This window comes from Triticum urartu, chromosome 3A, assembly GCF_056163025.1.
Source record: "Triticum urartu cultivar PI428250 chromosome 3A, HENAU_Tu73, whole genome shotgun sequence".
NCBI lineage: Eukaryota > Viridiplantae > Streptophyta > Magnoliopsida > Poales > Poaceae > Triticum > Triticum urartu.
This window is the reverse complement of record NC_141875.1, coordinates 281,076,284-281,090,493: the sequence shown is the minus strand read 5'-3', so window position 1 is coordinate 281,090,493 and position 14,210 is coordinate 281,076,284. Positions and strand designations below refer to the sequence as shown.

General features: G+C 49.2%; 1 protein-coding gene across 1 annotated transcript in view; it reads left to right on the top strand.

Annotated features, from left to right (window-relative positions):
- Window positions 1–14,210, top strand: part of LOC147979462 (uncharacterized) — an 80,813-nt gene that overhangs the window by 60,439 nt on the left and 6,164 nt on the right. The window contains exon 2 of the mRNA XM_087515216.1: window positions 4,075–4,576. Within this exon, the coding sequence (XP_087371342.1) occupies window positions 4,075–4,576 (502 nt within the window). The remainder of the gene's footprint in view (window positions 1–4,074; window positions 4,577–14,210) is intronic.

The following is a 14,210-nucleotide window of genomic DNA, read 5'->3' as shown; positions in this document are numbered from 1 at the left end:
TGTTAGTAAGGCTCAATAATGTTGAGAAAGATTCGCAAATTCGCAAATGCAACAAGTAGACCAATAGCAACTAGTGGTACCCGGAAACACACACACAAATAGATAAATGGCGTTGTGCAATCCAAAAATGAGCGGAAATGTGGAATCCATAGAAAATGCGGTTGTTACACAACTCTGGAGAGATGCTAGCATGATTGCACAATAGGCGGATACGATACTTGTGCACAACCTACTAAGAAAAAATGCAATGACTTCTATCCCAAGTATGCTATATGTATGGTGTTCCGGTGATATGATCCAAGATGATCGAGTATGACTCCGGTGATATGATCCTAGATGATCGAGTATGACAATCTTCATGTAGTATGATGTTATGGTTCTTTCTTAAAAGCTCTTTGCTTATCTTTCTCTTTTTCTTAAAAGCTTGTTTGGCTCTTTCTCTTTTGAACTCTTTCCTTGGCCTATTATGCGAAACATCATGAACCAAGATAGCAATTGTGTATATGCGAAGACAACCTTGTGACACAAGAGATGATATGATGATACCAAGCTGAGGATATCAAGATGATATGGTATGTATGCTATGGGAACTATGATCACTAATGTGAACAAGTAGCGTTGCCGGCAATACTCAAATGGCTAGTCTAGATGGGTAAGTGACGCAAAACGGGCTATGCGGTTATAAATATAATGGCAAGGAGTACACAAAGGTGTCATCGAAGTTACCGTCCCTGCTTACGGTTGGGGTGTCAAAATGGATGAGTAGTTGTTGTCGATGACGAGTCCTTGTGAGCGGCGGTGATGTCGATGTTGAACCGTTCCTAGTTAGCCGAAACACCCTAGGAAACGATGAACCACAACTCAAATTCTCAAAACCAAAGTCAAATGGTGGTAGCGGGAAGCAGTGATATTGTTGGAATCTAGGGGTTTGCGGAAGTTAGGTGGGGGTAGTGGTGGAAGTGGGTATGCGAAGGCGTAGGTGGCGGTGTACAAAAACTGCAGAAAATGCAGTTTCGGCAGAGGTAGCCAGATGATCCAGGTCAAGGTCCGGATGATCCGGGTAGGTCAACTGCGCACGGAGATTGATTCGGAGCATCCCAAGGTCATCCACATGGACCTACCATCGTCTCATCAAGTGCCTACCGGACCCATGACTCGATCACGTGCAAGAGCCCTTGAAACCGAGGTGACATCTCTCCTCTCAGAATTCCACTTCGATGCGCATGAAGCATGGCTACTACCTCATATGGATACTTTGTGCATACTCAGGTACAATGGAGAAGCTAAGGAGCAAGGACAAGAAGAAGAGGAAGATGGACGAGAAGACGGAGAAGAAGAAGAGATGCAGGAAAAGTCCCAGCCACCGGACGACCGGCCAGGACTGGACGTCCGGCGCCTGAAGCCTCAGCCGAACCCCAGCGAGCGGACGTCTGGCCCAGACCGGACGACCGGTGCGCCTGCACCCGAAGCGAACGAGCGGACGTCCGGTCCGGACCGGACGACCGGCGCACCAGCACCCGAGCCAACATCAGCGGAAGTCCGGAGCTACCGGACGTCCGGCACCCCCATCACAGAGCAGATCCAGGGACGACCGGAGGACACCGGACGTCCGGCCGCTCCTGAGACACCGGACGACCGGTCCCCAGCGGACGTCCGGTACCTGGCTGTGTCCAGATTCGGGCCCGAGGCCCATGTACCCCTTCACTTCGCCCCCTTTTGCACTTAGAATATAAATAGACCCCCCCCCATTTATCCTAGCTAGGGGTAGCGTTGGTTTAGCTCATACTTTGAGATAGAGCTTCGCTCATCCATACCGATCTCCTCCTCGAGAGAGACTGCGGACCCTCTTCGGAGAAGATCTACATGGATTCAAGACCCCCCTCTTGGGCGGCCCCATCAAGACCTCCTCACGGAGAATAACTGGTTACCGTGTATCGTCCCTAGTTGTCCATGGATTCGTGTATCGTTCTATGTACTCGAGGATCTAGCCCATGTGTGACTTATTCGTGTCGGTTTAGTGATTTCCTCTTGTGTTTTCCTTCCGTTCATCCTCGTGTTCTTCGTGTTCTTTCCGGGATCCTCTCCTTTTGTGAAAGATCGGGCGATTAGGGTCTCTACCCTACATCATCTTGGTATCAGAGCAAGGTTGATCACGATTTCGGAGCCCCCTATAGGTTTTTCTAGCTTGATTTTGTTGTTTTCGTCCTAATCCGAAAATCCCCACAAAAATAGCCCCAAAAATTTTTCTTGTGTTTTGTGAGTTTTGATGATGTTTTGTTGGTTTTGATCCATGAATTTGTTGCGTTGCAAGTAGATCTAGCCTTCCCCCACCATCTCAACCTCGAAATCCCTCCCAAATTCCCCATATTCCCCCCAAAATCACCTCCCGTGGTTGACAACCCTCCGCGTCAAGAGCACCACGAGTTGAACAATCATCTACAACATGGGCGTTATCATCCCCGACCCCAACACAATGAAGAGCAACGCCGTGGCAAGCTCAAGTTCACCATGCCCAAGTTCAACGAAAGCAACGATCCCGAAGAATACCTTTCATGGGCATTGAAAGTTGACAAGATCTTCCGTTTGCACAATTATGAAGAAGAGAAGAAGATCGCAATGGCATCCCTTGAGTTCCAAGACTATGTCCTCATTTGGTGGGAACAAGTAATTGAGCGCCGCAAGGCAAGAGGTGAACCACCCATCACTACTTGGGCACAAATGAAGGATGTCATGAGAGCATGATTCGTGCCAAACTACTACAACCGCGACCTCTTCAAGAAACTTCAACAACTCAAGCAAGGCACCAAGAGCGTTGAAGAGTACTACAAGGAAATGGAGATTGCCATGATACGAGCCAATGTCAAAGAAGATGATGAGAAAACTATGGCAAGGTTCTTGAATGGACTCAATCATCCTATCAAGAAGATCGCCGACTTCCAACCATACTCGAACCTCATCGAGCTAGTGCATCAAGCTACCAAAGCGGAACGGCAAGTACAAGACGACTTCAAGTATTCCAAGTTCTCATCCAAGTCCTATGGCCTCTCCAACAATCAAGCTTCGATGACTCCAACACCTTCTACCTCAACCAAGCCTTCTACAAGCAACGGCGACAAGTCAAGTTACAAGAAAGCTTCGACAAGCTCAAGTCGTCCTCCTACTACAAACAACTTCAAGAAAGCTCCATCATCATCTACTCCACCCGATGAGACCATCAAGACAAGTTCTATCAAATGCTTCACATGCGGCGGCCAAGGCCACAAGTCCTTCGAGTGCACAAACAAGCGCACCATGATCCTCAACAACGACTGAACCTATGACTCCATGAGTGAAGGAGAAATGGAAGCTCTTGAGCAAGTGGCCATGCATCGACACGTGAGCAATGAAGAGGAAGATGACCAAGTCTTTTGCGATGAAGATTCAAGCCCCGCTCTTGTTGTCTCCAAGGTCTTGACTCTTCAACATCAACAAGATGAAGATCAAAGATGCCATATCTTTCACACCAAGGCCGGCTTCAATGGACGATCCGTCAAGGTCATCATCGATGGAGGGAGTTGCCACAACTTAGCAAGTGAAGAACTATGCTCCAAGCTCCAATTGGTCAAGATGAAGCACCCTCACCCCTACAAGGTTCAATGGCTAAGCGACACCGGCACCATACAAGTCGAGCATAGAGTACAAGTCTCTTTCAAGATCGGCGCCTATGAAGACACATTAGAATGTGATGTCCTTCCGATGATCGTTTGCCACCTCCTCCTTGGACGGCCATGGCAATTTGACCGAGGTGTCATTCACAATGGGCGTACAAATCACTATAGCTTCAAGATGAAAGGGAAAGAATTCGTGCTACGTCCTATGTCTCCAAGCCAAGTGCTCGCCGACAAGCAAGCCACCCATCGTGGAGAAAATAGTGAGAGAGCGATCCACCAAAAAGAGAGTGCGCGCCACAAGCCCAAATTGAGTGACTCCACGATGAGCGACAAGAAAAACTTAGTTCTCTTTGCCACCAAACGTGAGATGAGAGAAGTGTGTGAGAACCCATCAAGTGTCCTACACTATGTCCTATTGTGCAAGGATGAGGTCACACAAACTAACAACTCTCACGATCTACCTTTGGTGTTATCTTCTCTATTGCAGGAATTCCAAGATGTTCTCCCCGATGAGCTACCTCCGGGTCTACCTCCACTACGAGGCATTGAGCACCGAATTGATCTCATCCCCGGAGCGCCGCTTCCCAACAAAGCTCCATACCGCGTCAACCCCGAAGAAACCAAAGAAATACAAAGGCAAGTAAAGCATATCATAGACCATGGACATGTGCGTGAAAGTTTGAGTCCTTGTGCCGTACCGGTCATTCTTATGCCAAAACGTGACGGTAGCTTTCGCATGTGCTCCGATTGTAGACCTATCAATGCTATCACCGTTAGATATAGGTACCCCATTCCACGCCTAGATGATATGCTAGATGAGCTTAGTGGTGCCACTATATTTTCCAAAATCGATCTTAAGAGTGGTTACTATCAAATCCGCATACAAGAGGGTGATGAATGGAAAACCGCATTCAAAACCAAGTTTGGTTTGTATGAGTGGTTAGTCATGCCTATGGGTCTCTCGGAAGCACCGGGCACTTTTATGCGCCTTATGAATCATGTCTTTCGCCCTTACATTGGTATATTTGTTGTGGTTTACTTCGATGGCATTCTTGTGTTTAGCAAATCTATCCAAGAACATGTCACCCATGTCCACACCGTTTTGCAAACTCTTAGAAAAGAGCGTCTCTATGCTAATATGGAGAAATGCCTATTTGGTGTTGATATGCTCGTTTTCTTGGGTTTTGTGGTCTCTTCTAAGGGTGTTCATGTAGATGAGTGCAAGATCAATGCTGTTAAGACTTGGCCGCAACCAACCAACTTGCATCAAGTGCGTAGTTTCCTTGGTTTTGCGGGCTTCTATCGTCGCTTTGTAAAGGATTTTAGCACCATTGCTTCGCCTTTACATGCTTTGAGCAAGAAGAATGCGCCTTTTGTTTGGGGACCATCCCAAGATATCGCATTCAATGAGTTTAAGAATTTGCTTACTCATGCTCCCGTGCTTGCTTTACCCAACTTCGACAAGCCTTTTGAGATTCATTGCGATGCTAGCGGTAATGGCATAGGAGGTGTGTTAACGCAAGAGAAGCGCCCCATAGCTTACTTTAGTGAGAAACTTTCTGGAGCGCAACTCAACTATCCCATCTATGACAAAGAGCTATATGCTTTAGTCCGCATTTTACATGAATGGGAACATTACCTTCGTCCCCACGAGTTTATCATTCATACCGATCATGAGACCCTCAAGTATCTCAAGGGTCAAACTAAGTTGAACAAGCGTCATGCTAAATGGAGTGAATTCATTGAGTATTTTCCCTATGTCATCAAGTACATCAAGGGTAAAGAAAACATCGTCGCGGATGCTCTTTCCCGCATATGCATGCTAGTCACACAACTCGGGTTAGATGTCATTGGCTTCGAGCATATCAAAGATTTGTATGTGCATGATGAAACTTTTGCCACCCCTTATGCCAAGTTTTTGTCGAATACATCGTGGGAGCGCTATTACATCAAAGACGGCTACCTTATGCGAGCTAACAAACTTTGCATCCCCAAGTCGTCCCTTCATTTATTGCTTTTGCAGGAATCGCATGGAGGAGGATTAATGGGACACTTTGGACGCGATAAGACGTTCGCCACGCTCTCGAAGAGCTACTTTTGGCCAAAGATGTTTCGGGACGTCAATTGCTTCACCAACCGATGTTCGACATGCCGCAATGCTAAGTCCAAAGCTCAATCTCATGGCCTCTATATGCCTCTACTGATTCCATACCAACCATGGGAAGATATTAGCATGGACTTTGTGCTTGGTTTGCCTAGAACTCAAAATGGCAAGGATTCCGTTTTTTTTGTCGTGGACCGTTTCTCCAAAATGGCTCATTTCATTCCTTGCAACAAGATAGACGATGCTTCACATATTGCAAATTTGTTTTGTAGGGAAATCTTGCGCCTTCATGGAGTGCCAAAGACTATCATCTCGGACCGCGACGTCAAGTTCCTTAGCTACTTTTGGAAGACTCTATGCGCCAAGCTCGGAATCAAGCTACTCTTCTCCACGGCATACCATCCTCAAACCGACGGCCAAACGGAGGTGACAAACCGCACACTCTCCGCTCTACTTCGAGTACTCATCAAGAAGAACATCAAGGAGTGGGAGGAGTGTCTACCCATCGCCGAGTTCGCATACAACCGAGCAAGACACTCAACAACCTGCAAGTCCCCTTTCGAGGTCGTCTACGGATTCAACCCTTTGTCACCATTGGATATTCTTCCTCTACCACTCCAAGAGCGCATCAATTTGGACGCAAGTGCGCGTGTGACACATCTCAAGAAGATGCATGAAGATAGAAGAAACACCATCGAGCGCCAAGTTCAGCGCCTTGCGACCAAGCTCAACTTCAACAAGCAACCTATGGTCTTCAACATTGGTGATCAAGTGTGGCTACACCTTCGCAAGGACCGCTTCCCACAAGAACGCAAATCCAAGCTTCGTCCACGAGCGGATGGACCCTTCAAGGTGCTTGCATGCTACAACGACAACGCTTACAAGATCGACCTTCCACGCGACAAGTACAACGTGAGCGACATCTTCAACATCAAGGCTCTCTCTCCTTTCCATGGTGATGAAGAGTTTGATCCGAGGACGGATCTTCCCCAAGGGAGGGGAGATGATGCGGAGCATCCCAAAGTCATCCCCATGGACCTACCATCATCTCATCAAGTGCCTACCGGACCCATGACTCGATCACATCCAAGAGCCCTTGAAACCGAGGTGACATCTCTCCTCTCACAATTACACTTCGATGCGCATGAAGCATGGCTACTACCTCATATGGATACTTTGTGCATACTCAGGTACAATGGAGAAGCTAAGGAGCAAGGACAAGAAGAAGAGGAAGATGGACGAGAAGATAGAGAAGAAGAAGGGATGAAGGAAAAGTCCCAGCAACCGGATGACCAGCCGGGACCAGACGTCCGGTGCCTGAAGCCTCAGCCGAACCCCAGCGATCGGACGTCCGTCCCAGACCGGACGACCGGTGCCCCTGCACCCGAAGCGAATGAGCGGACGTCCGGTCCGGACCGGACGACCGGTGCACCAGCACCCGAGCCAACATCAGCGGAAGTCCGGAGCTACCGAACGTCCGGCACCCCCATCATAGAGCAGAACCAGCGGATGACCGGAGGACTCCGGACGTCCGGCCGCTCCTGAGACACCGGACGACCGGTCCCCAGCGGACGTCCGGTACCTGGCTGCGTCCAGATTCGGGCCCGAGGCCCATGTACCCCTTCACTTCGCCCCCTTTTGCACTTAGACTATAAATAGACCCCCCATTCATCCTAGCTAGGGGTAGCGTTGGTTTAGCTCATACTTCGAGATAGAGCTTCGCTCATCCATACCGATCTCCTCCTCGAGAGAGACTGCGGCCCCTCTTCGGAGAAGATCTACTTGGATTCAAGACCCCCCTCTTGGGCGGCCCCATCAAGACCTCCTCACGGAGAAGAACCGGTTACCGTGTATCGTCCCTAGTTGTCCGTGGATTTGTGTATCGTTCTATGTACTCGAGGATCTAGCCCATGTGTGACTTATTCATGTCGGCTTAGTGATTTCCTCTTGTGTTTTCCTTCCGTTCATCCTCGTGTTCTTCGTGTTCTTCTCGGGATCCGCTCCTATCGTGAAAGATCGAGCGATTAGGGTCTCTACCCTACATCAGAGATGGCTCAAGATGAACTCGAAAATGGTGAAAAAACTGAGGAATTCATGGATTTTCTATGGGTTTCGTGGGGGAAATGGTGGGGAAAGGAAAGATCCACTTGCAACACAAAGAATCCATGGATCAAAATCAACAAAACTTCATCATACAAACAAATCACAAAAAAATTGGGGGCTATTTTTTGGTGGGAAATTTTCAAAATTAGGATGAAATCAACAAAATTAGGCTAGAAAACAAAGGGGTAGGTGCTCCAAATTCATAATAAACCTTGCTCTGATCCAAGATGATGTAGGGTAGAACCCTAGATGCCCGATATTTCACGATTGGAGCGGATACCGCGAAGAACACAAGGGGAAAACACAAGGGGAAGCACGAGAGAATCACTCAAATCAACAAGATTCAATTACACATGTGCTAGATCCTCAAAACCTAAAGAGATACACGATCCATGATCAACTACGGATGATACAAGTAGAAAGTTCTTCTCCGTGAGGAGGTCTTGAGGGGTCTTCCCATGAGGGGTCTCGAATCCTCTTGCGGGATCTTCTCCGAATAGGTCGTGGAGTCCAATGGAGAAGTAACCAAGTGGATGAGAAAAGCTCTATCTCTCAAATGAGCTAATAATTTGCTAACCATAGAAAAGTGCAGGTGGAGTCATTTATATAGGCTAGAGGGGCAAAAGGGTACATGGGCTTCGGCCCAAAACACACACGCAAGTGGTGGTCCAGATGATCCGGATGATCCGGTTGTCAGGGGTCCGGATGATCTGGGCGGCCGTCCGGATTATTCGCAGTCGTCGACGGGGGTCCGGTGACCACGAGGTGGTCTGGACGTCCGGGTGGTTCCGGATGATCCGGGCATCAGTTTGGAGCGTCCGGCTTCACAGGAAGGCTTGCTGGTTGAGGGAGTCCTGGATTAGGGGTATCCGGACAACCGGACTATATCCTTTGGCCGGACTATTGGACTATGAAGATACAAGATTGAAGACTTCATCCCGTGTCCAGATGGGACTCTCCTTGGCGTGGAAGGCACGCTTGGCAGTACGGATATGTAGATTTCCTTCCTTGTAACTGACTCTATGTAACCCTAGCCCCCTCCGGTGTCTATATAAAGCGGAGGGTTTAGTCTGTAGGACGAACAACAGACAATCATACCATAGGCTAGCTTCTAGGGTTTAGCCTCTCTGATCTCGTGGTAGATCAATTGTTGTACTACTCATATTATCAAGAACAATCAAGAAGGACATAGGGTATTACCTCCATCAAGAGGGCCCGAACCTGGGTAAAACATCATGTCCCCTGCCTCCTGTTACCATCCGCCTTAGACACACAGTTCGGGACCCCCTACCCGAGATCCGCCGGTTTTGACACCGACATTGGTGCTTTCATTGAGAGTTCATTTGTGTCGTGTCACCATAAGGCTGGATGGTTCCTTCAATCATCGATAGCGATGCAGTCCAGGGTGAGACTTTTCTCCCCGGACAGATCTTTGTATTCGGTGGCTCCGCACTGCGGGCCAACTTGCTTGGCCATCTGGAGCAGATCGAGAGCTACGCCCCTGGCCACTAGGTCAGGTTTGGAAGCATAAACCGCAAGGCCGACATCCACAGAGACTTGATCTTCGACGGATTCGAGCCCTTGCCGAGTGCGCCGCACGATCACGATGAGCATGATTTAGCTCTACCATCGGACAGTGTTCGGGAGATCGCACCGGCGACCGCTCCGACCCTCAATTCAGAGCCAGTTGCGCCATCCAAGGATGGGTGGATAGACCCCACCATGGAGGCCGCACTTTCGGCGGCGATAGAGCCAAATACTAACTTCACCCCTAACGAGAGCCGTGTCGCCGAACTGCCGGATCCTTCCCGGGCCACGGACTCCGAACCGCCTGCACCCGTGCCTATCGAATCCGACTAGGCACCAATCATGGAGTTCACCTCCATGGATATCTCTCAGCACTCGCCCTTCAGCGACATACTGAATTCATTAAAGTCTCTCTCCATGTCAGGAGAGCCCTGGCCGAACTATGTCCGGCAGGATTGGGATGCGGATGACGAAGAAATTCGCCACCCACCCACCACCCATTTAGTAGCTACTGTCGGCGATTTAACCGACATGCTCGACTTCGACTCTGAAGACATCAACGGTATGGACGACGATGCAGGAGACGAATAGGAGCCACTGCCCACAGGGCACTAGATGCCCACTTCATCATATGATGTATACATGGTGGACACACCGAAAGAAAATGACGATGAGGAACGGAAGGACGCAGCGGAGGATCGTTCCCTCAAGAAGCAGTCAAAGCAGCGGCGTAAGCGCCGCTCCAAATCCCGCCTCTACAGAAACATAGATCATATAGACCCAGCGATAGAGCAGGGTAAGCAAGCGGACAACAAACACGACATTGAACCACCGTCCGACCACGGCAACACGGAGAATCAAACCGAACAACCCGACTCTGGCGAAGATAACAGTCCAGATGACATCACACTGGACAGGCACCCAGAACAACAGAATACCCATCAAAGGCTTGTTGCCACTGTGAGGAGTCTGAAAAAGCAGAAGCAAAGGCTCAGGGATGCACAAAACACACTCTGAATTAGATGGAGTAAAGTCCTCAACACTGCAGCAAAATACGGCGGTAGTCGCCACACAAAGAGCTACCCGAAGCGAAAGCTGCTACCTGAATTCGATGAGGAGGCCTTACATCCCTTGCAATCGAAAAACAAAACAGCCATCCGATCCGATAGACGACCTCGTGGCCACCTTAGAGCGGCAAACGACGCCGCACACAAGCCAGTACGCGATCCACGTGAGGGCTCGCATAAAAAGGACGGCGCAACCAGATACATCTACGGGACAAGCAAGTGCGCTCCAGCACGCAATGCAACATAACAAAAATCCGAACACCACAGTACACCCAAATACAGCGGTGCCGCACACCCCCTATGTTTCACCGATGAGGTGCTGGACCATGAATTTCTAGAGGGATTCAAACCCGTAAACATAGAGGCGTACGACAGAACGATAGACCCTGGGGTCTGGATTGAGGACTACATGGCTCGAGGAGACGATCTCCACGCCATCAAGTACTTACCCCTCAAGCTCAAAGGGCCAGCTCGGCACTGGCTTAAAAGCCTCCCCGAAAACTCCATTGGAAGTCGGGAAGAGCTCGAAGACGCTTTTTGGGAAAAATTTCAAGGGACCTATATCCGACCACCAGATGCAGACGATTTAAGTCATATAACTCAACAGCCCGGAGAGTCAGCCCGAAAGCTTTGGAACAGGTTTCTCACTAAAAAGAACCAAATAGTCGACTGTCCGGACGCCGAAGCCTTAGCAGCTTTCAAGCACAGCGTTCGAGACAAATGGCTTGCCAGACACCTCAGCCAAGAAAAGCCGAGAACAATGGCAGCATTAACAAGTCTCATGACCCGCTTTTGCGCGGGCGAGGACAGCTGGTTAGCCAGATGCAGCACCAGTGACCCAAGAACATCTGAAGTCAGGGACGGAAACGGGAAACCACGACGCAGCAAAAACAAGCGCCGGAATAAAGAAGACAGCCCGAAGAGCACGGCGGTAAACGCCGGATTCAGAAGCTCTCGGGCAGGTCAGCAAAACCTACCCTCCAAAGGCAACACAGATGAACTATCCAGCCTAAACAAGATTCTGGACAAAATATGCCAGATCCACAGCACTCCCGATAAACCTGCAAATCATATCCATAGAGAATGTTGGGTCTTCAAGCAGTCTGGCAAGCTCAACGTGGAACACAAGGGGCAGGATACACCAAGCGAAGACGAGGATGAGCCTCGCAAGCAAAGCACTGGGGAACAGAAGAAATTCCCGCCAGAAATCAAAACAGTAAACGTATTACACGTGATGAAGGGGAGTAACAAAGTGGCAATCATAGAGACACATGCCCCAGGGCCTATCACCGCGGAGTTCCGCCACTGGTCATCCCAACCAATCACCTTTGACCATCGGGATTACTCGGCAAGTATCCGGCATGCAGGATGGACTGCCTTGGTGTTAGACCCGATAATTAACGGATACCACTTCACACGAGTCCTGATGGACGGCGACAGTAGTTTAGACCTGATATATCAGGACACAGTCCGCAAAATGGGGATTGACCCAACAAAAGTTAGCCATAGCAATACTACCTTTAAAGGAGTAACGCCAGGCCCAGAAGCCTGTTGCATGGGCTCCCTGCTACTAGAGGTTATATTCGGCTTTCCTGATAACTTCCGCAGCAAAAATTTAACCTTCCACATCGCTCCGTTCCAAAGTGGCTATCAAGCACTACTCGAACGTGAAGCTTTCGCTCGCTTTAATGCAATACCGCATTACGCTTCTCTCGTACTTAAGATGCCCAGTCCATGTGGCATCATTACAGTAAATGGAAATATTGAGCGCTCCTTGCGCGCGGAAGACCGTGCGGCCGCCTTGGCAGCCGCACACTAGACGGCCTCACCAACTAGAGCATCTGACAGGTCGTTAAGACCACGGACACGGTTAGACGAGTCCAGTGCAGCTATATATAATTGATACAGGTTTGATGACTATACCCCTATAACAATACAAGGGGCTCAACGCGTGTAAAAAGTGACAATTAGGCTCAACTTTACTCATCTTGAACTATACATGGTTTATTTAGTATAACCTACCTTTTTGCACGACAACTTTTCAACTAAGTTCCTCTCTTTTACAGATGACCATCGTGCTACACCCGTCCAGGATACGGCACAACGGAGACACAGGCGCAGACGTGCAGCAGGGACCCGTTCCAAGGATTCTTTTTAGATTAAGACCCTGCGTAAACCTTTTTACTATCTCTTGTTGATACACATCCCCCGGATTCTCAGTATAATTGAGAAGGATGTTGACGTATTGGCATGTGGCCATGCCGGAATATTGCACGTACCTGGACACTAGGGGCTTATTACAAAGGGCACCGTTTAGCCCGGTTTACATCATAAAGACCGAATACCTTAGGGAGTGTTCGGCGTCGCGAGTTTGGCCTTATATGCATCAGCTCCGAATCATGTCTTTGGTCAAATGTTGGGTTTGCCCGGCTCCTGTGTTTTGCTGCCTTACGTTCCGCTCTATCGGCTAAGGCAGCACCAGGAGAACTACTGCGATTGTGCCCTGGTTCATCCGGACGAGCACCTCAGTAGAGAAAGCCGAAAACTTACTGTCATGATATAGCGTGAGACTGGTAAATCACTCGATGACCTAGCGGAATCTTCGGGATTCCTCCGCTTTAACGAAGGGCCGTTTCCCGGCCAGGCATGTACGCGCCCCGAATTCGGATGAGCGCGGAGCCACCAGGGGCTATATAGTAGCCCCACTATCAAACTCCTCTGGCTAAGTGAAAGTGTTAAAGCATTATAGTCCGATTGCCTAGTTCGCTGCGCTATCACCTCCTTAATGGACCAAGACGTTGGATCAAGTGTGAACATGCGTCTTCTGCGAACACCCCCGCATTATATGCGTGGGGGCTGAAGCCGACGACTGCCATCTTTCAGGTTATATACATATATACATAAACGGCCGCACAGGAGGCATCATGGTACTTTCGGGCAGAAGTATAAGTACAACCTTGATAAACTCAATAAAACATTGTTTTTACTATGGGAATACATGTCACTTAAACATAATATTCTTCGATCACTGAGCCTCTATCAAATGAACGCCTTCAAGAACTTCTTCAAAGTAGTGCTCGGCAGCCACTCGGCCTATGGCCGAACCCTGTGCCGCAATAGTGGTGGCATCCATCTCCGCCCAGTATGTTTTGATACGGGCAAGGGCCATCCGCGAGCCTTCTATGCACGCTGACCTCTTTACAGCATCGATGTGTGGCACAACACCAAGGAATTGTTGCACTAAGATAAAGTAGCTATTCGGCCTTGGCCCTCCTGGCCACAGATGATCCACAACGGACCTCATGCCAAGTCCAGATAATCTATGGAGCTTGGCCCAACCGGTTAATCGTTCATTCAGCAACAGCGGACGGACTGGAGCGTGAAACTGTGACCAGAACAGCTTCTCCACTTCAGGACCTTTCTGATCCTTGAAGTACTCGGCCGCATCAACAGTACTTGCAGCCAAATCTATGTACTCGTTCGCAGAACTCCATAGCCAGTCCAAAGGAGCATATTTCGGATCTCCGAACTTAGTCCGCAACAAGAAGGGCTTCCCAGAAACGATATCCGCAGCTTGATTCAGCTCCTCCTTCATCGCTCTAATTTTGGAGCGGGCTTCCTTGGCAGCCACCCGGGCCTTCACCAGGTCCGTCGCCTTCGCCCGGTTTTCTTCTTCAAGAAGCCGGTAACAGTTAGCAGCATCTTTTAACTCCACGGCCATCTTGGCAATCTTTTCTTTGCTCTCGCAATGTGCGGCCT